The sequence below is a fragment of the Macrotis lagotis genome, unplaced genomic scaffold (assembly GCF_037893015.1).
Source record: "Macrotis lagotis isolate mMagLag1 unplaced genomic scaffold, bilby.v1.9.chrom.fasta BILBYCTG161, whole genome shotgun sequence".
Lineage (NCBI taxonomy): Eukaryota > Metazoa > Chordata > Mammalia > Peramelemorphia > Peramelidae > Macrotis > Macrotis lagotis.
This window is the reverse complement of record NW_027422068.1, coordinates 193,504-215,621: the sequence shown is the minus strand read 5'-3', so window position 1 is coordinate 215,621 and position 22,118 is coordinate 193,504. Positions and strand designations below refer to the sequence as shown.

The following is a 22,118-nucleotide window of genomic DNA, read 5'->3' as shown; positions in this document are numbered from 1 at the left end:
TCAGTGTGAAGGTACTCAGTTCAACTGAGGCCCCCCCACCCCCATTTGGGTTGGTTCCTCTCATTGTGATTGAAAGGTTTGAAGGAAGGGGATTTTCTTTTTTTTTCTTTTTTGAAATTTATTTTTATTAAAGATATTGAGTTTTATAATTCCCCCCCCCATCTTGCTTCCCTCCCCCCACCCCACCCCCCACAGAAAGCACTCTGTCAATCTTTACTTTGTTTCCATGTTGTACCTTGATCCAAATAGGGTGTGATGAGAGAGAAATCATATCCTTAAAGAAGAAAAGAGACGTCTAAGAGCTAACAAGATCAGACAATAAGATATCTGTTTTTTTTCTAAATTAAATGGAATAGTCCTTGCACTCTGTTCAAACTCCACAGCTCCTCATCTGGATACAGATGGCACTCTCCTTTGCAGACAGCCCAAAATTGTTCCCAATTGTTGCAATGATGGAATGAGCAAGTCCTTCAAGGTTGAACATCACTCCCATGTTGCTGTTAGGGTGTACACTGTTTCTCTGGTTCTGCTCATCTCATTCAGCATCAGTTCATGCAAATCACTCCAGGCTTCCCTGAAATCCCATCCCTCCTGGTTTCTAATAGAACAATAGTGTTCCATGACATACATATACCACAGTTTGCTAAGCCATTCCCCAATTGAAGGACATTTACTGGATTTCCAATTCTTTACCACCACAAACAGGGCTGCTATAAATATTTTTGTACAAGTAGTGTTTTTACCCTTTTTCCTCATCTCTTCAGGATATAGACCCAGTAGTGGTATTGCTGGGTCAAACGGTATGCACATTTTTGTTGCCCTTTGGGCATAGTTCCAAAAAGCTCTCCAGAAGGGTTGGATGAGTTCACAGCTCCACCAACAGTGTAGTAGTGTCCCAGATTTCCCACAATCCATCCAACAATGATCATTATCCTTGCTGGTCATATTGGCCTATTTGAGAGATGTGAGGTGGTATCTTAGAGAGGCTTTAATTTGCATTTCTCTAATAATTAATGATTTAGAGAATTTTTTCATATGGCTATGGATTACTTTGATCTCCTCATCTGTAAATTGCCTTTGCATATCCTTTGACCATTTGTCAATTGGGGAATGGCTTTTTTGTTTTAAAAGTATGACTCAGATCTCTATATTTTAGAAATGAGTCCTTTTTCTGAATCATTACTTGTAAAGATTTTTTCCCAATTTACTACATTTCTTTTGATCTTGGTTACATTGGATTTATCTGTGCAAAAGCTTTTTAATTTAATGTAATAAAAAAACCATCCAATTGGGTTTTGGTGATGTTCTCCAACTCTTCCATATCATAAACTGTTCCCCTTTCCAGAGATGACAGGCAGACTAGTCCTTCATCTTCTAATTTGCTTATAGTATTGTTTTTTATGTCTATGTCCTGTAACCATTTGGATCTTATCTTGTGAAAGGGTGTGAGGTGTTGGTCTAATCTAAGTTTCTTCCATACTAACTTCCAATTATCCCAGCAAGTTTTATCAAAGAGGGAGTTTTTATCCCAATGGTTGGACTCTTTGGGTTTATCAAACAGCAGATTACTATTATCATCTCTTGCTTTTACACCTAGTCTATTCCACTGGTCCACCACTCTATTTCTTAGCCAATACCAAACAGTTTTGATGACTGAAGCCTTATAATTTTAGATCAGGTAGGGCTAAGCCCTTCTTTTGCACTTTTTTCTTTAAGCTCCTTGCAATTCTTGACTTTTTATTTCTCCATATGAATTTACTTACATTTTTTTCTTACGCATTAAAGTAATTTTTTGGAATTTTGATTGGTAGGGCACGAAACAGATAGTTTAGTTTTGGTAGAATTGTCATTATTATATTGGCTCTACCTATGCATGAGCAGTTGATATTTTCCAAGTTATTTAAATCTTATTTAATTTGTGTGAGAAGTGTTTTATAATTGTTTTCAAAAAGATTCTGAGTCTGCCTTGGCAAATAGACTCCCAAATATTTTATATTATCTGAGGTTACTTTGAATGGGATTTCTCTTTCTAGGTCTTCCTGCTGTTTCTTTGTAGACATATATAGTTGAGTATTTATGAGGGTTTATTTTATAACCTGAAACTGCTAAAATTGAAAATTGTTTCCATTAGTTTTATGGATGATTTCTTGGGATTCTCTAGGTAGACCATCATGTCATCTACAAAGAGTGAGAGTTTTGTCTATTCCTTCCCAATTAAAATTCCTTCAATTTCTTTTTCTTCTCTAATTGCTGATTCTAACATTTCTAATACAATATTGAATAGTAGTGGTGATAATGGGCACCCTTGTTTCACCCCTGATCTTATTGGGAATGCTTCTAGCCTCTCCCCATTGAATATAATGCTTGTTGATGACCTCAAATTTATATCAATGCTGTTCACCTCCAGTCCCACACAGCCCTTAGGGCTTCATACCACAGATGCCTCACCAATACCACAAATTCAATGTACCCCCAAGTAAATTGATCCTCTTTCCACCAAAGCAGTTCCATCTTCTTTATTCACTATTTCTTTCAGTCTATGCTCAAAACCTTAACCTTATCATTGAATCTTCCCTCTTAGATGTAACCAGTTATGAAGCCTTATTGATTCTAGATTCCTAAGCATGTCCAACATGTCTTCTATCCCTCAAGAAAATCCCTAATTAGTGATGGGCACTATGCTATGGAGTGGAGACACAAAGAAAAGTAGACAAAGTCCAAAGAAAAAATACAATAACCAAAACCATGAGCAGGAGCTTAAGTGATGAACAACCAATCAATGATGGACATGGTAAACCACTCAGAGCACAAAAAGGCAGAACTAAGTGAAGGCCAGGAGGCCCCTGCTTCTCAGTAGCCTGATCCCAAGTAAGAGCTGGGGCACACTCCTGCTTCCTGTCTGCCCCTCGCCAACTTGAGCCCTGAGCAGCATTGCTTATATGTAGGCTGTATGCATTTAGGGAGACTTTTGTGTCTCCAGCTTGGAGGGAGACACGGCTTCCAGGAAGCAGGTTGCCGCTTCCTTCCGAGGTGGGGATGTTATCCATATTGTTGGTTCTATTTGACTAAGAATGTTGGATTCCATCTGTGGAGAAGTTTGTGTTTAGTAATGAAGGAGAGGGTTGCAGTAAGCAGTGTCTCTGCCTTAAGGGTCGATTGGCAATCAAAATGCATCATGTTGTTCCACTCTGCTTGGAAACCTCCAGATTGTATGAATTCCCCATGGCCAGAAGCAACCCTGTCCACTTCCATCAAGGCCAAAGCCACCCTGTCACTGTTACCCATCATGCCTACTTCTGTCACTCAGGTCAAAGGGAACAGGGGTAACTCTCTCCCACATGTGCCAGAACTCTCATAAAGGTTGCCCTCCCTCACCTTAAGAGCCCCAGTAGCAAAGCCCACAGCTTGTCCAAGGATTCCTCAGCTTCCTAAGACAGGCTTTGAGGCTATTTCCTGCCCTGTTGTCCTCTTCTGTGGGCCCTGGCCATCTCATTGTTCCCATTCCTCTCTTTATCCCTTTTCTGTGTCCCTATGTATCACTGCAGCTCCCCTTTCTCTCCCTCAAACCCTTTTCGGAGCCTAACTGTGCCAGTGTGTGAGTATGGTTGTGTAACACTAAAGCATCAAAAATTAACTTCACCAATTTTTTTTATTCTTTTTTATCTGCTGTGACACCAACAACCTATATCCTTCAGCTCTGGAATCTCTTAACTCTCTAAAATATAGCTATATATACATACATACATACCATACATACATACATACATGTGTGTATATATATATATAGTTTTGTCCTTTTTTTATGCGGCAGAAGGGTGACTCTGAGAAGAGTCCCAAGGCAATGTTGGCACCTGTTAATACCTGCCTAGGGATAAGAACAAAATATAGGTTAGGCAAGCTGCTGTCAGAATGCGCCCCTCTAGTACCTTGAGGGAACCCACCAAGAAAACACCAGAAACACAGCTGATGACAGCCAAGGAGATGACTATACAAACACATGCCAAATGGGAGAAAGCCCTTTCTTGTTTGGCCCTTTCCCTTTTGAATCTGGCACTCACTGAAACGGGAGAGAGTTTTAGGAACCTGGAACAGAATTCCAGCCTGGCTTTAGGGATACCTGAGGCTGGAACGGGACGGTCCAGGAATGACATGCCACTTTCTGTGGAAGAAAAATTCTCCAGTTCCCAACAAGTTGGCTTTGGCAATGACTTCAGGAGGAAATCTATCAAGATTGTGACTTGGGTTCTGCTATGATCAGAAGACCTTTTGTGTTTTACCTGTCTCTGGCCTGAGAGTGAAGACATTTGGGAGAAGAAGGTGGGCTATCTTCCCTGGAGCTGATGGTAATACTCCTGGGGTACAGCAGATGTGAGGATGGCCAACACAGCTCCTTCTTGGGGGGGAAAGTTCAGCCAGGAACAAGAGAGAAACAGAGAGAGACAGAGGGACACACAGAGACACAGACATTCTGCCCCGTGGTGGTTGGATCCTTACTTGGCTTCATCAAATGGAAAGGTAGTGAGCACCTCTCCTCCACTGCAAATGTCCTCATACCTCCACTCCTGATTGCAATGGCAGGTTGACCCACATTTGGTAGAGTTGCACTCAGGGCATGGGTAGAAGCACCCGAGGCACTCTCTCTCCAGACAGTCACAGAGGTCTTTTCCATTCAGAATCAGCCTGCCTCGTTCCTCATACATCTTCTCATTCTTCTCCTCACTGGGGAGCTCCACAGAAGATGAGTGGGGGCTATCTTGGCCACTGTCTTGGCTACTGGATCCAGCAGCACCCAAGGGAACAGCCTGGCCATGGGACTTAGCTTTTTCATGACCACTAGAACTGCCATGAGTGGCAGGTTTTCCACGGGTGACAGATTTGAGGGCAACCTTTCCCTGGACAACAGTTTTGCGGACCACTTTGCCATGGACATCAGATTTATGGACAACCTTGCTGCTGGAACCAATGGCCTCGCTTTTGATCTTAAAGGCAGCCAACTTCTCCTGGTCACTTGCTATCTTGGCCTCCATTTTCTCCTCAAGCTCAGGGTGATCCTCCTCCTTCTGCTCCTCCTTCTTCACCTGGAGCTCAGATTTCCTCACAACCACATTCTCCTTTTTCTTAGGCATTTTAGAGGGTGTATTTGGTTTTGGTAACTGCAAGGCAGCTGCACATGTAGCCTCAAGAGCTTAGAAAAGGCTGCGAGACCTTGGGAAGGAAAACAAGTAAGCAGCGTCACTATGGAAATGAGGAGGGAGAGTGATGTGGAGGGATGTTGGCTTCAGGGTCCAATAAAGTCCACAGGCCTAAAGGCACTAGGTGCCGTTTCTACCACAGGGTCATTGGGCACTTCCACAAAGAAGGGAGAGACAAGATGGGAGGGAAACAGCCTGAGGAGGGTCACCTGAAGGAATGGTCAGGCCTGGTTTGGGCCATATCTCCTGTCTCTCCCTCGCTTGTTCTTTTTCTGCTCCCCATTCTCATTCCCCAACCTGGCTTCAGCTCTAAACCAGGGCCATCAAAGCAACTGCCACTAAAGGCCTGAATGGACTCCCTGTCATCTCCACAAATTTCCCTCTGCTTTTGCTATATCTACCTCCAGTTTCTCTGGCTCCCCACTTGGAGTCATGTTTGCTCCCAGCCCTGGGTGGAAACAGCCGCCTGCTCCTTCTTCCTCCCCTCTTTTTTCTACCTCGGACCCTTCTGTGCCATCATCTGGTCCTCGACCCCTGATCATCTGTGGCCTTCAAAACCCCCTCCAACCTCTACCCTTTGAAGCAACATTTCTTCCAACATCCTTCACTAGAAGGAAAACCTTAGCCATCAGGACTGCCTGGGAGTAGCCTTGCTCTCTCCATGACAGGATGAGAGGGGGAAGATATGGAGAAAAGTTACACAGGGATTTACACCCCCCTCCCCTACTTCTGCCCTACTCAAAGTCCAGCCAAGAGGCTGGGGAGGGGGAACCGGTGGAACCTTGTTCTCTCTGGGATGGAGTGGGAGATGGGGAGAAAGCCTACCCAGGCATTCTCAACCCTCTCCCAACTTCTCCCCTGCTGAAAATGCAGCCAAGAGGCTGGGGAGGGCCAGAGCGGCTCCAGTGGATGCCAACCAGCTGGCACCACCAAGGAGGTTGCACTTGAAGGACCTGGTGTCCTAGAATAGAGGCCAAAGGCAAATTGGTAGTTTTCAACTGAACCATGGCAGATCTCCTGGCAGGTGGGATTCGAGACTAGAGGTTGGCTTTACTGGCCTTGCAAAGCAAACTGCCTTTACTTCTCCCCTTGGAAGCTGGTCCTTTCTCTGCACTTTTCAGTCAGACTTGGTGACAGCAGAAGTGGCAGAGTCACCTGAGTTGGGGAAGGCCTGAAGCAGGTTCCCATGGAAGTGGGAAATGCAGAGCACAAGAAAGACATGAATGCAACAGGGAGATGATCCCCTGTCCTTTTCTAAGTCACGAAACTGAGGCAAATGGGGCAAAGTGACTTGTCCACAGTCACATAGCTTAGGACCTGAGGTCACATTTGAATTCAGCACGAGGAGTCTTCCTGACAACCATTTTGATCTCTGAGACCTGGAGAGATAGCTAGGGCTTTATAGGCCCCAGATCACCGAGGCTCTCACTGATTGGTCAATAACAAGTCCCAGGACAAGGCCTGATTGGTTCAAGAGTAAATGAAACTAGCAATCATTTCTGTTTGGGCCAGAAACCCTCAGGGTCTTTATCTCCTAAATTGATTTTTAGGGGCGTCTAGGTAAAAGAAAACATTCTTTGCTTCTTTTCTTTCTTGCCTCACCACAATCACTGAATGGGCATGGCCTTAGAAAAATTGAGACTCTTAAAAGCCAATGTTCCCCAGTTCATCCTGAGCCATCTCCAGTCTTGCTGATCTTATCTGACCCCTGGACCCAGATGGCTCTAGAGGAGAAATAGAGGCTGGTGACTTTGCACAGTGATTCCCCTCAGTCAAATCGAATTCATTTTCATGTTATGTCATCACCTCCTTGATCTCAGGACCTTCTTGAAGAAGACCCCAAGAAGAAGTGAAAGAGTCTCTAAATGGTAACAAATTTTTATTTAAAAATTACATTAAATTTAAATATTTTATTTTAAATAATTCTAAAAATATATCAGATTTATATAAAATATAATTGTATATTAAACATGTACCTCTATCAGATAATACAATTCTTATATATGATCCTTATGATATTAAAAATAAATATAAATTAAATTTGAATTTAAATAAAAGTCAAAATTTTATAAATTCCCATTTTTTTTCATAAGGGACTGAGTGAAATATTCCCTTTTAAGAGTTAATATTCTAATTACCTAGCTGTGTAGCCTCGGGCAAGCTACTTAACCTCATTGCTTTGGGAAAAAAACATAAAAACTGGGTCAGCTAGGTGGCACAGTGAATAGAGCACCGACCCTGGAGGTAGGAATACCTGAGTTCAAATTTGGTCTCAGACATTTAATAATTACCTAGCTGTGTGGCCTTGGGCAAGCCACTTAACCCTGTTGCCTTGCAAGAAAAACCCTAAAAAAAGAGTAAATTTTCCTAGTGATGTTCTCTCAGGGTTAAAAATCCTTCAAAAAAGACAGTTTATTACTCATAGAGTATTCTTAGAAGAACGAGGGAGAGAGATCCTGCTTTCCAAGCCAGGCACCCTCCTGGTTCTGTTGGGGGTGGGGTGGGAATTGGACTATTTCCAGAGAAATCTTGCAGTTTTAAGTCCCCCATTTGATGATAAAACTATCCTAAGTCGGAGAACAGTAGACTGTTACATGACTTCTATAAGATAGTTATAATCGTGAAGGTTATTCTCACCATCTGTATGGTGAGGTCATATTTTATGAAAACCTTTCATTCTTTTCTTGGTTGCTGGGCTAGATTTTCCCAAGTAGAATGTAACTCTGAAGACAAACCCGTGAGTCCACAGAGAGAGACCATAGGGAGGAGGAGGGGGATCACATTAGGCCATTTAATATCGCTTGACTGTCTATTCCGGGCAGCTCCTTGATCTTTACTACCTTTGTGAGACTTGGCGTGTGAGTCCTTTTCTCAAAGAAAGCCCAAATAAACTTTTTTTTCTTTTTTACTCAGAGGAGTCTCTATATTTTTTAAGTGGATGTTTATTGCACAAAGCAGGGTTTGTACTCAGGAATGGAGGGGGAGTAATAGGGGGATAACAAATGGAAATTAATTTACTTGTACATGATGATCCTGCAGATTTAGATGGTGTGCTCACTACTCTAGGGTTGTAGAAGCCCCTGTTTCCATGGGGGGTATGAGGGACAGTAGGTATGAGTCTGCAAACAAAGGATAAAATCTATTGAAATGAACAGTTGGGGAAAGAAAATGTGCCAAGGGCCAGGGAGGGCCATTCCATCACTGCTGGGTAAAACAGAATTATCTGTAAATTCAAAAACACCAGAACTGAACCCAAAGGAAGACCTGAACTGAATGTTGACCTCCATGAATTCTTAACTGGGACCCTGGCAAAGCCATTTTACATATGTGCCTCACTTTGCTCTAGTGTCAAATGGGAATAAGAATAGCAGCTGCTTCCTAGGATTGTGAGATAATTGGATATAACTTTAGCAGAGTGTCTGGTCTACTGTAGAGAAGTATAGCTTAGTCCCTTCCCTTTTTCCTTCCATTGGGCTTTGTGATGGTTAAGCCACAGAAAAAAGAGAAATTCATTATTTACCCAGGGGAGGGGTGAAGCAAGGCACCCTAACTTGATCTGGGATTTAACACCCAAGTGCCATTTAGCATTTCCTTCCCATATTGGCCCTGGGGTCCACCACTCAAAAAAGGCAAAGAAGGCCTTCCAAGGGCCCAATGGACACAGAGATCCTCCCTCTCTGGAGAAAGGCCTGTGACGTTTCATACGGACCCCTTCCCTCTGGATCCTCACATTGATTGAGCCCCTCCAGAGGCAGTGAGCCGGGGTAGTGCTGGGCTAAGAGAGAGAAGTGAGGGCATCTGGGGCAAGGCCAGGAGCCCAAACTGGAGCTGGACTCAGCCTGGGCCTGGAACTGACTCAGAGCCTCTCTCTATAGCAGAGAACTAGCCATGAGTGGGAAGGAGGGGAGGGAGACCCTGTCAGGAAAGGGTTCTGAATAGCTACAGAGACCAAGGTTCCTGGGGACCAGGTGTTACCACCCATCACAGCTAGGCTTTAATTGGTATGGGGAACTTGCCTCTGGAGTCTTCTTTGTGCCAAGTTTTTACCCTGGACCAACCTGGAAGAAAAATAGACAAAGGGGTGAATGAATAGGATTATTGCCAAACCAGGTGAGCCACAAGAGGGACCTCTCTTGCCCTAGAGTGGTTACCAGATTGTGACACCACAGGGTCCTGTGGCCACAAGTGCACATTCTCCTTGTTGATGACAAAATCTGCCTGTGGTTGATGCCAACTCTGGGCCAGGTACTGGGCTCCCTAAGCCCTAAGAGAAAAATAAAATGCTCTTGGCCTGTGTAGAACAAACTTTTTGCTGGGGTTAGCCATTTGCTCAGAAGGTACAAATGGTCCTAAATTTTCAACTTCCAGATTTCCATTAATCAAAGCACTTTTCCATGTATTGAGAGTAATAAATATGATCCTTGTTCTCCTATAGTTCATTCATTGCTGCACTGGGGCCAGAACACATATTTTGTGATGTTCACATCAATGTTCTGTCTACCTTTGGTTGGTTAGATTGAGAAGAATGAGGGGATTAGGTTTGAGATACAGAATGATCATCCTGGACCTTCTTACCCTAACCCTAGCTGGATGGCCCCTCTCCAGGACTCCTTGTATAGTCTAAGGTCCCAGCTAATCCATGGTCATTTTAGGGGGCTATTGTCAGCCATCTAATGGGGTGGATGACTCTGGGGGCAATAGTAAGGGTTCCAGGTGGAAAGTTAGTAGGTAGCTAAAGGCCTGGTCTGAGCCTCCTAGCACCATCCCTCCAAGCCAATAATAGAGAAGGGGTCATCTAACTCAGTGGTGGGTCCCCTGTCACCCTGAGCTCTAGGGTAGTCCAGGAATAGTTTCATCATGTTTCATATTTATCAATAAATAGCATTAACACCACTGTCTGCGGGAAGCACCTCAATGTAGTAGAGTTAGTCCTTCAGGAAATATCATTTGTAAAACAAATAAAATAATAACTGTAATAGAGAGTATCAAATATGATATATGATATATCATTGCAATATGTTGTATCAACTGTAAAATTAGCACATTATTCTACAATATACTACAAGACATTCTATGATAATGTGATTTATTATTACAAGTCTCACTACTGAGACAGAAACGTCCCCTCCCTATTCCACATTGGACTAGGGATGAGATGGCCACTTGGTAAAGGTTTCAGCCAAATGTGAGAAGCCTCAGTCAGCACCTCATAATCAATACCCGGTTAAAACCGAGGCAAAACGGCTCCAATTCCCCTAGAGGGTGCTTCTGGGGTTCTACTATCCTGTGATGCCCGAACCTTCTAAGCTCTTTGTGGGAAGGGAGGGGTTAATCCCCTATGTCCTTCCGGAAGATAGAAAAGAATAATAACCGAGGCCTGCTTCTCTCAGGAGCCCCTCAGTGACTCCCTCCCAAAAAGGCATCCAAGATCAGAAAGGACTGAGGCACTTCTGCCCCCTAGGGATAAAGGGAAGCAGAATAGCTGTGATAGAGTCCAGAGTGGGATGGAGGGGCAGAGCAGCACCCAGAGGGAGGGGGGAGGAGCTGGTGGAGGGGCAGAGCAGCACCCAGAGGGAGGGGGAGGAGCTGGTGGAGGGGGAGAGCAGTACCCAGAGGGAGGGGGGAGGAGCTGGTGGAGGGGCAGAGCAGCACCCAGAGGGAGGGGGTGGGGCAGAGTAGCACCCAGAGGGACGGGGGAGGAGCTGGTGGAGGGGCAGAGCAGCACCCAGAGGGAGGGGGTGTGGCAGAGCAGCATCCAGAGGGTGGGGGAGGAGCTGGTGGAGGGCAGAGCAGCACCCAGAAGGAGGGAGGAGGAGCTGGTGGAGGGCAGAGCAGCACCCAGAGGGAGGGGGTGGGGCAGAGCACCACCCAGAGGGACGGGGGAGGAGCTGGTGGAGGGGCAGAGCAGCACCCAGAGGGAGGGGGTGTGGCAGAGCAGCATCCAGAGGGAGGGGGAGGAGCTGGTGGAGGGCAGAGCAGCACCCAGAGGGAGGGGGGAGGAGCTGGTGGAGGGCAGAGCAGCACCCAGAGGGAGGGGGTGGGGCAGAGCAGCACCCAGAGGGAGGGGGGAGGAGCTGGTGGAGGGGCAGAGCAGCACCCAGAGGGAGGGGGTGGGGCAGAGCAGCATCCAGAGGGAGGGGGGAGGAGCTGGTGGAGGGCAGAGCAGCACCCAGAGGGAGGGGGTGGGGCAGAGCAGCACCCAGAGGGAGGGCAGAGGAACACCCAGCTGGAGGGGGAGCAGCAGGGGAGGCAGCGAGGTGCCGCCCCACGCACCCCACAGCAGATGGGCTGGGAGGGCCCCAGGGACGTGGTAGAGGATGATTCCCGACGTACAGAGAGGACACTGAGGCAGAGGGCGTCATGGACCTGAGGGGACAACGCAATGCACCCCAGTTTCATACGGGCAGTCACCGGCTCTAGTGAACCTCTGGAGACACCCCCAACCCCAGGTCCGCATGGACTCGGCGACATGTAGAGTGTGAGAGGCCGGAGGAAGCTCCTCCCAGTAAATGGCCTGCTAACACCCCCCATGGCATTCGTGCCCCGAGGGGCTCTGTCCGGGGCTCTGGGCCCCCCAGGACCCGGGCCTGTGTCCTCCCTGCGCATGGGACGGAGCAGAATGAGACCCGAGGCCCGCTTGTCTGCGGAGCTCGGGGAGACGTCCTACCTGGATGGCGTCGAGGCCAGAAAGGAAGGAGCCTCTTCCGCCCCCCAGAGAGAAAGGTAAACAGGAAGCGCCCCGGGGCATTCTGGGAGAGGGGGCGGGGCTCAGGGACACGCTGAGCGTGGGGGCGGGGCCTGTGATGGGCGGGGCAAGGAGGGCGGGGCCGGGGGCGGGGCCGGGGAACACCCAGGGTGCCAGGAGGTGGGGAGGAGCAGAAGCGCTCTCTGCCCGCAGCTCAAGATGGTGGCAGCCCGGGCGGGGCCGCACAGGGTCACCTTGTGCTCCCATTCCTCTTCTGCACTGAACTTGACTTCAAATCCGGCTTCAGACACTTAATAACGGATTAATGGTTTGATCTTGTCCATGTCACTTAACTATATTGCCTTAAATAAATAAAAATATTAATAAAAAAAGGAAAAAAGGAAAACAGATTTTTAAAAATCAGGAAAAGTGTTTCAGATGGTCTCTTTTGACTTGGGAAAAAGGAGTGTGTTATTGAAATTTTAATAACGTCCTGACCCAAATTACCAGAAAACATGTACCATCACCAAAAACCAAGTCACCAGGTGGTCCATGCCTGGCACTCCACATTTCTTGGGAACCCATCTCTGGTTGAGAATCGTTGCCTCTTCTTACTCCTACTTCAGCGTTTTTTCAGAGGAGCTTACCTCTATGATGGTGATCATTGGGTTCAGGTATCACAGAGCTATCACATGTCTGTGCTCCCCAGTCCCTATAAAATGGCCTTTGTCTCCCTCGTCCTCCTCTGGGAACTCTCAGCAATACAGAACATCCCTAACCATCGCTTCTTCTCTGAGCCTCATAGATACCACCTTCTCGTGGGTCTCATCCTACCCCTCCCCAACTGATGGTTCTCAGTATCTCTGGGGGCTACTCATGCTCTGCCAGAGCTCCTAAGATGCTGCCTCTAGCCCTTCTCCATCATATGCTGCCCCTTGAGAATCTTCCCCACACCTTCACTTCACCTAGCTCCCCTCCAAAGCCAAGCCCTGCCTCAGCCTCACCATGACGGGCGCTCTCATGAGCTCTGATGCACAGGAGCAATGGTTTTCAGGACCACACACATATCACTGACCACACAAAGTGTGCATGTCGTCTTTTCCATAAGGCAGATGTGTCATATGACTTCATTACTGCTATCATTTTCTCATGTTGAGAGCCATTACTAGTTCTTTTCTCTCTTCTCACATCCCATGCATTTACCTACGCCGACTGATTTGAGCTACCTGGCATAGACATCTTGCCTCAGTCTCCTTTCTCTTGCTTCGACAGTGCATCTTCTCATGGAGTTCCCCATGGACTACTGTGGCCCCCATTCAACATGTCATTCATGCCAATGCCCAACTCATTTTCCTCAACACAGCTAGAGTGGCATGCTGGGAGACCCAAGTCCTAAAAGCTTAGGACTCAGCAACCCTGTTGAGGCAAGACAGAACGAGTACAAAGCACAATAGAAGAGAAAAGAAGGGATGGGGGCATTTAGTGCATGGCGTGGGGGATGCAGAGCAAGCTCAATTCAGTCTTCATGTGGTCAGTCATAAGGTGAGCATGGACAGGTCACTCATCTGGTGGAGGGCAATGTGAGGGACAGAAATGAGGCAGCCCTGGAAGGGGTCTCCTGATTCTGTGGGGGGTGGGGGGGTTGGATGGGGAATAAAACAGATTTATCTATAGCTATATCATGTGTTTGTGTGTTTAAGACAGAGAAAAAGAGTCAAAAAGAGACAGAGACAAGGGACACAGAGAAAGAGATCAAAACAGATTGAGAGAGTCACAAAAGAGGCAGAGATGAAGAGTGAGAGAGGGACAGACAGAATCAAACAGATAAAAAGAGATTGAGGTAGAATCAAAGAAAGGCTAAGTTGGAGGGAGAAAGAGACAGAGAGGCAGAGACACAGAAGCAGAGAGGAAATGAGGGAGAGATACATGGACAGAGACACAGACAGACATGCTTCTAGAAGGATGGAGCCATCTCTTCAGAAAACTCAGGGAGACATCCTTACCTCAAATCCAAAAAAAATGCTAAAGAAAATAGCATGCTGAAAACCAGCTTAGGTCAAATGGATAAAACAGTTCACAAAGTTCTTGAGGAGAAGAATGCTTTAAACAGCAAAATTGGCCAGATGGATAAAGAGATGAGAAAACTCTCGGAGCAAAACAAATCCTTCAGACAAAGAATAGAACTCAGGGAGATTGATGAATTTATGAGAAATCAGGAACTCAATACTTCAAAACCAAAAAAATGAAAAAGGAGAAGAAAATGTGAAACAACTCATTGGAAAACAACTGATATAGAAAACAGATTGAGGACAGATAATTTAAAAATTATAGGAATACCTGAAAGTCATGATCAAGAAACGAGCCTTGACATCATTTTCAAAGTGTTACTACATGAAAATTGTCTTGATATCCTGGAAGCAGAGGGAAAAATAAAAATGGAGAGAATCCACAGATCCCCCCAAGAAAGAGACCCCAAAAAACCAACCCCTAGGAACATTATATCCAAGTTCCAGAACTCCCAAATCAAAGAGAAAATATTACAAGCAGCCAGAAGAACACAATTCAAATATTGTGGAGCTGCAGTCAGGATCACAAAGGACTTAGCAGCAACTACTTTGGAAGCTAAATTAAAAGCCTGTAGGGCTTGGAATATAATATAACAGAAGGCAAAAGAGCTTGGAATGCAACCGAGAATCAACTACCCAGCAAATCTGAATGTCCTCTTCCAGGGAAAAAGATGGACTTTCAGTGAACCAGGGGAATTTCAAATGTTCGTGTTGGAATGGCCAGAGCTGAACAGAAGGTTTGATCTTCAGATACAGGACTCAGTTGAAGCATAGAGATTGGAGCAGAGGGGGAAAATATGAGGGACTTAATGATGATGAACTGCATGTAGTCCTGCATAGAAAAATGACACTGATAATACTCATATGAACCTTCTCAGTTAATAGAGTAAGTAGAAGGAGCTTTTATAGTTGAAGTATAGGAGCAAGCTAAATTTGAAGATAAAATATGGTGTAAAAATGGAGTCAATAGAAAAAAGGGAAATGTAAACGGAGAAATAAAAAGGAGAGGGGAAATAGGCCAAGATATTTCATATAACAAGAATTTTCTTTATTCCAGTGAGCTATTTCAGTCATATGGAAGGGGGCAAGGCAAGGGCAAATGAGGGAGTATTTGTGTTTATCAGAGATGCCTAGGAGAGGAAACAGCATATATGCTCAATGGGGTACAGGCATCTGGAGTAAGAAGGAGGGAGGGAACATGCGGAAGGGAGGGTGGATGTGAGTGATTCACGAAAGGATGTGCCATGGGGGGAGAGCGCTCAGAAATAACACATTTTCTTTTTTACTTCTTGCAAGGGGCTGGGATTGGAAGGCCTATCTGGGACCATAGTGCCAGGTGCATGCTGCGCCTAAGAGGTGGTATGGGGGCTCAGGCCCTCTTGGCGCCAGGACCAGGGATCTATCTGCTGCGCCACTCAGATATCCTACAGCAGAGTCAGAGTGAAAGGAGAGAGAAAATATAGTACATGATAGTGGGGAAATACGAAAGGAGGGAGGTGCTATCAGCAATGGCAACGTTGGAAAAATATGGAAGTAACTTTTGTGATGGACTTATCATAAAGTATGTGAACCACCCGCAACAGAGTTCTTGGTGTTGGAACACAGACTGAAGCACATTTATTACTATTATTATTTGGGGGTATGTGTAGGGCAAATGGGGCTTGTTGGCCTCCCTGGGGACGCATAGCAGGGTGAACGTTGCGTGTCTGGGGCTAGATTTAAACCCGGGTGCTCCTGGCTCAAGGGCCAATGCTCTTTCTGCCACCCAGCCGCCCCTACTATTATTACCATTTTATTTTATTATGGGTCATTTTTTTTTTTTGGTTTTTGCAAAGCAGTTAGGTTGGGGTGGCTTGCATGTCACATGGCTGGGTTATTGTTGGGTGTATGGGGCCGGATGTGGGCTTGGGTGCTCATGGCTCCAGGGGTGGTGCTCTGTCCATTGTGCCACCTGGCCATACCTACAATTGTAACTATTATTTTTTTCAATTTTAATTTTTTTTTCTACCCTTTATTGCTCAAGCGAGTCTATATTTTTTTTTTCAAAGGAGGGCGTATTTTGTTTACTATTAAGCAAGAAAGTTTTATTAATTTATAAAGAAAACATTATTTGTAGAAAATGATTATACACAAATATTAAATATTAAACAGAACATTATAGACCTATCTCCCTGATGATTATAGATGCAAAAATTTTAAATGAAATCTTAGCAAAACGATTACAACAATTTATCAGTAGGATAATACATTTTGACCATGTAGGATTCATCCCAGGAATTCAGGGTTGGTTCAATATTAGGAAAACTGTTGGTTTCATCAATTATATCAACAACAAAATTATAAGAAATTATATAATAATATCAAAGGACGTGGAAAAAGCTTTTGACAGAATACAGCACCCATTCCTACAAAAAACATGAGAAAGTGTAGGAAGAAACTGATGTTCCTTAGTATAATAAGAAGTATCTATCTGAAACCATCAACAATCATCATATTCAATGCAAAGAGGCTAGAAGAATTCCCAATAAGATGGGGGGGGAGAAGGGTGTCCATTATCATCACTACTCTTCAATATTGTATTAGAAATGTTAGCTTCAGCAATTAGAAAAAAAAGAAATTGAAGGAATTAGAATTGGGAAGGAAGAGACAAAACTCTCCTTCTTTGCAGATGACATGATGGTATACCTAGAGAATCCTGAGAAATCATCAAAAAACTACTGGCAACATTTAGCAATTTTAGCAAAGTGGCAGGATATAAAATACACCCTCATAAATCCTAGACATTTCTATGTAGGATTAGCAAGATAGAGTAGGAGGAGCTAGAAAGAGAAATCCCATCCAAAGTAACCTCAGACAATATAAAAGGCCTGGGAGTCTGTTTGCCAAGACAGACTCAGAACCTTTTTGAAAACAATTATAAAACACTTCTCTTGCCAACTAAATCAGATTTAAATAACTTGGCAGACATCAACTTCTCATGGTCAGGTCAAGCTAATATAATAAAAATGACACTTCTGACAAACCTAACTACTTGTATAATACCGTAACTATCAAAATTCCAAAAATTTACTTTAATGAATAATAAAAAGTTGTAAGTAAATTAATTTGGAGAAATAGAAACTCAAGAATTTCCAGGGATTTAATGAAAAAAAGTGGAAAAGAAGTTGGCTAAGCCCTACCTGATCTAAAATTAGATTGTAAATCATCATGCATGGAAACTGTGTGGTGTTGGCTAAGAAACAGAGTGGTGGACCAGTGGAAGAGACTAGGTGCAACAGCAGGAAGCAATTATAGTAATCTGCTGTTTGACAAACCTCAAAAGTCCCGCTATTGGGAAAAAAAAATCTCTTTTTCAAAAAAACTGCTGGGAAAATTGGAAGTTACTATAGAAGAAATTTAGATTACTCGAACACCTCACACATTAAACCAAGATAAGATAGAAATGGATACTGGATTCAGACACCAAAAAACAATACTATAAGCAAATTAAAAGATCAAGGACTAGTTTACCTGTCAGATGTATGGAAAGGGAAGCAGTTTCTGACTAAAGAAGAGATGGAGAACATCACTAAAAACAGTAGATGATTTCGATGCCATTAAATTGAAAAGCTTTTGCACAGGCAAAACCACTGTAACCAGGATCAAAAGAAATGTGTTCAACTGGGCAACAGTCTTTACAACTAATGTTTCTGACAAAGGACTCAATTCTTAAATGTACAGAGAACTGCATCATATCTTCTTTTTTAAAAAAGCCATTCCCCTATTGACAAATGATCAAAGCATATGCAAAAGCAATTCACAGATGAGGCGATCAAAGCAATCCATAGTTATATGGAAAGTTTCTCTAAATCATTACTTATTAGAGAAATGCAACTTAAAGCTTATCTGAGGTAGCACCTCACACCTCTCAGACTGGTCAGTATATCCAGAAAGGATAATTTTCCTAATTGGATGAGTTGTGGGAAATCTGGGACACTATTAAATTTTTGGTGGAACTGTAAACTCATCCAATCTTTCTGAAAGAAATTTGGAACTATGACGAAAGGGCAGCAAAAATGTTCACACCCTTTGATCCAGCAATACCATTACTGGGTCTATACACTGAAGAGATGATGAAAAAGGATAAAAACATCCCTTGTACAAAAATATTCATAACATTTCTGTTTCTGGTGGCAAAGAATTTGAAATTAAGTAAATGTCCTTCAGTTGGGGAATGGCTTAGCAAACTGTGCTATATATATGTCATGGAACACTGTTGTTCTATTAGAAACCAGGAGGGATGGGAATTCAGGGAAACCTAGAGGGATTTTTCTGTACTGATGCTGCATGAGATGAGCAGAACTAGAAAAACACTGTGCACCCTACCAGCAACATGGGGGCCATGATTAACCTTGATGGACTTACCCATTACAGGAATGAAACGAGGGACAATTTGGGGTCCTCTGCAATGGAGAATGTCATCGGTATCCAGAGAAAGAATTGTGGAGTTTGAACAAAGACTGTGGACTATTACCTTTTCTTTAGAAAAAAAAATACTGATATCTTATTGTCTGATCCTGGTCTCTTATACGTTATGTTTTTTCCTTAAGGATATGATTTCTCAATCAACACATTCAATTTGGATCAATATATAACATGGAAACAATGCAAAGACTGGGAAATTGATTCGGTGTGGGGTGCGGAGAGTTAATTAAGAGTAGGGGGAACATTGTAAAATTCAATATAAATGAAATCTATAGTAAAAGTGGCAGGAAGAGAGGGAGGGAGGGGCACAGGAACACATAGAACTAGGGGGAGAGGAAGGGGAGCAGCAGAGGGAGGGAGAGGGGGGAAAAGGTACGGCACTGCCCCATTAGGAAAATGGGGTTAGGTTGGCCTGGGAGCGGCCTCAGAAGGACAAGAAGCAAAGCCTCCATCTTTTCAGGGCAGGAAACTGAGGCCGCGCAGGGGGAGCGGCTTGCTCAAGGTGCAGAACCCAGGGAGACCCCGTTGTCTGTCATAGCCCTTCTGCTTACAGAAGAGGAAGGGGAGGTTTGGCAAGGGCCAGTGGCGACCTGAAGGTCAGCTGGGGCATTACGCAGAGGCAAGCCTGAAATCCATTTTGGTGAGAGACCGAGAGGGCCAGGGCCTGGGGGGCAGGATCTAGAACGGCTCCTACAGGAGTTGGAATTAAACTAAAGTTTACAGGAAGGTGGATTCTGGGAAGCCTGGGAAAAAAGGGAGGCCGTTCCAGGCTGGGGTACCTGCGCAAAAGCCTGGAGAGGGGAGATGGGGTGTCATGATGGAGGGACCAAGGGGAGCCCAGTTTAGTAGAATCACAGCAGGTGGGAAGGGGAGAGATGTCCAGTGAGGCCCAGGGGCAGCTGGGGGCCAGGTTCTGAGGGACTAAATATAGTAAAAAGAGGACTTTGTTTCTTCCCCCAACGAAATGTTCGCTTGGGATGCCTGCTATCTGCACACTTGCCCTTGAACTGAAAGTCTAGGCTCATGGAACCAGCATCACTTCTCGGGCCTTCTAAAGAATGACACCTTCTTTGGGTCACGCGCCCACTAAGTGGTTGTTGCCAAACATAAGAATAGAACTCGTGTGACGAATCCACGGAGAACCCTCTGGTATCTCGTAATTATTGAGGCTAAGAAAAGGAAGGATGGCATTTAACCCAAGGTAAAGCATAAAGGACTCCCCTTCTAGCCCCTAATAATCTCTGGCCTCCTCTCCTTCCTTGTCTGCTCAGGGCACCCAGGCCTCCATGGGCAGGGAGGTGCAGCAGAGAGTGGGGGCCAGAACCTGAAGACCAGAAGCTTCGTCCCACTGAGGTCCAACCCAGGCTCAGGAACCTACTAGTCCTTTCCCCGTCTATTCCAGTTTCCTCATCTGTCAATGACCTGAAGACGAGAATGGCAACCACTCCATTATCTGGTAAGAAAACCTCAAATAGGCTCCCAGAGAGTAGGACACCACCAAAGCAACAAAGCACAAATGTGATCCTTTGAACAATGACCTCCCCAATACTCCAACTTCTATGTTTTCACCTGCCCCCCAGTGAGTGCATGGATCCAGGATTATGCTGGTAAATGTTTAACAACTAGCTCTTGGGGGCCGAGAGGATGTGCACAGGATACACTTATATTCTTACCCAGAATAGCTAACATATTTTACTCCAATATCTTTATTCTCAACCTCAAAGAAAATAATGACTACTATCCTGTTGCTTTTACTAATTTCCTAAGTATCATTATTCATAAAGAAAATTGATAAACTACTCCAGCAACTCTCCCCCCAAAACTGTCCTCAGGAAATGTTGGTAAATTTCTCCAGGATGTCTATGAGTAAACACTTTCTTGACAATAAATTGACACCAAGATACTTAGAGTCTGGGAACATGGGACAGTCGCTGTGCACAGGGGAAAGCTTTCCTATTCACCAGCTGCTGCCTTAAGATCACCCCGATGCTTTGACCATTGAATCAATGAATCCTCTGGCTGGGCCTGAGCAGATTCCAAAGCAAATACTTTGAATGCAATCTTAATCTGAATTAAGACAGATGCATTTATGAATAAAGACACCTCACACACATTTAGCCCAGGATTTCATAAAGCGAAGATGGTGTCAAGCTGTGTCTATTAAAAATTTCCTGCTAGCGTGATGTTTCTACCATCGGGAAGGTTGCCTTCCCACAATGATTCCACCGGCTCACCAACCACTGTCTCATGGGTAGATTTTGTGGGTCTCTATGGACCTCTGCTGCTACCCTTTCTCTCCCTCACCCCCATTTCTGAACCTATTTGTGCCAGTGTGTGTGTTTGTGTGAGTAACATTAAAACAACAATAATTAACTTCACCAATTTTTTTTATTCTTTTTTTTTATCTGCTGTGACACTAAGAACCTATATCCTTCTGCTCCGGAATCTCTTGACTCTCTGAAATATAGCTGCATAGATAGTTGTGTCCTTTTATACGTGGCACAAGGGTGACTCTGAGAAGAGTCCCAAGGCAATCTCGTCCCCTTTAATCCCTGAGAAGAGATAAGAACAAAATACAGGTTAGGCAAGCAGCTCTCAGAATGCGCCCCTCTAGAACCTTAAGGGCACCCACCCAGAAAACACCAGAGACACAGCTGATGACAGCCAAGGACGTGACTATAAAACACATGCCAAATGGGACAAAGCCCTTTCTGGTTTGGCTCTTTCCCTTTTGAATCTGGCACTAACTGAAACAGGAAAGAGACTTTTAGGAACCTGGAGAAAATTCCAGCCTGGCTCTAGGGACACCTGAGGCTGGAAGGGAATGGCTCAGGAATGACATGCCACTTTCTGTGGCAGAAAAATTCTCCAGTTCCCAACAAGTTGCCTTTGGGAATGACTTCAGGAGGGAATCTAGCAAGATGGTGGCCTGGGTTCTGCTATGATGGGAAGACCTTTTGTGTTTTACCTGTCTCTGGAATCAGAGTGAAGCCATTTGGGAAAAGAAGGTGGCCTATCTTCCCCGCACCTAATGGTAATACTCCTGGGGTACAGCAGAAGTGAGGATGGCCAACCCAGCTCCTTCTGGGGGGGGGGAGTTCAGCCAGGAACAAGAGAGAAACAGAGAGAGAGAGAGGGACAGAAAGACACACAGACATTCAGCGACATTGGGGTTCGATCCTTACTTGTCTTGGTCAAATGGAAAGGTGGAGACCAATTGTCCTTCTTCATTGTAAATGTCCTCGTATGTCCACTCCCGATTGCAGCGGCAGGTTGGCCCACACTTCTTAGAGTGGCACTCGGGGCATGGGTAGAAGCACCCGGGGCACTCTCTCTCCAGACAGTCGCAAAGGTCTTCTCCATTCAGAATCAGCCTGCCTCGTTCGTCATACAACTTCTCATTCTTCTCCACACTGGGGAGCTCCCCAGAAGGTGACTGGGGGCTAACTTGGCCACTATGCTGGCCACTGGAGCCAGCAGCACCCAAGGGAAAAGCCCGGCCATGGGACTTAGCTTTTCCACGACGGCTGAAACTGCCACGAGTGGCAGCTTTTCCACGGGTGACACATTTGAGGGCAACCTTGCCTTGGATATCAGCTTTGGGGGCCACCTTGCCACGGACATCAGATTTTTGGACAACCTTGCTCCTGGAACCACTGGCCTCCCCTTCCATCTCAAGGGCAGCCAAACTTCTCCTGCACACTTGCTATC

The 22,118-nt window shown here is 45.0% G+C and overlaps 1 protein-coding gene across 1 annotated transcript; it reads right to left on the bottom strand.

Annotated features, from left to right (window-relative positions):
- Window positions 1-3,712: 3,712 nt before the first annotated feature.
- On the bottom strand, window positions 3,713-8,287 carry LOC141504127 (uncharacterized). The gene is made up of 2 exons (XM_074208961.1): window positions 8,211-8,287; window positions 3,713-5,205 (listed from the first exon to the last, which is right to left on the bottom strand). Exon 2 carries the CDS (start codon window positions 5,124-5,126, stop codon window positions 4,491-4,493), a length of 636 nt encoding a protein of 211 aa, XP_074065062.1. The 5' UTR covers window positions 5,127-5,205; window positions 8,211-8,287; the 3' UTR covers window positions 3,713-4,490.
- Window positions 8,288-22,118: the final 13,831 nt, after the last annotated feature.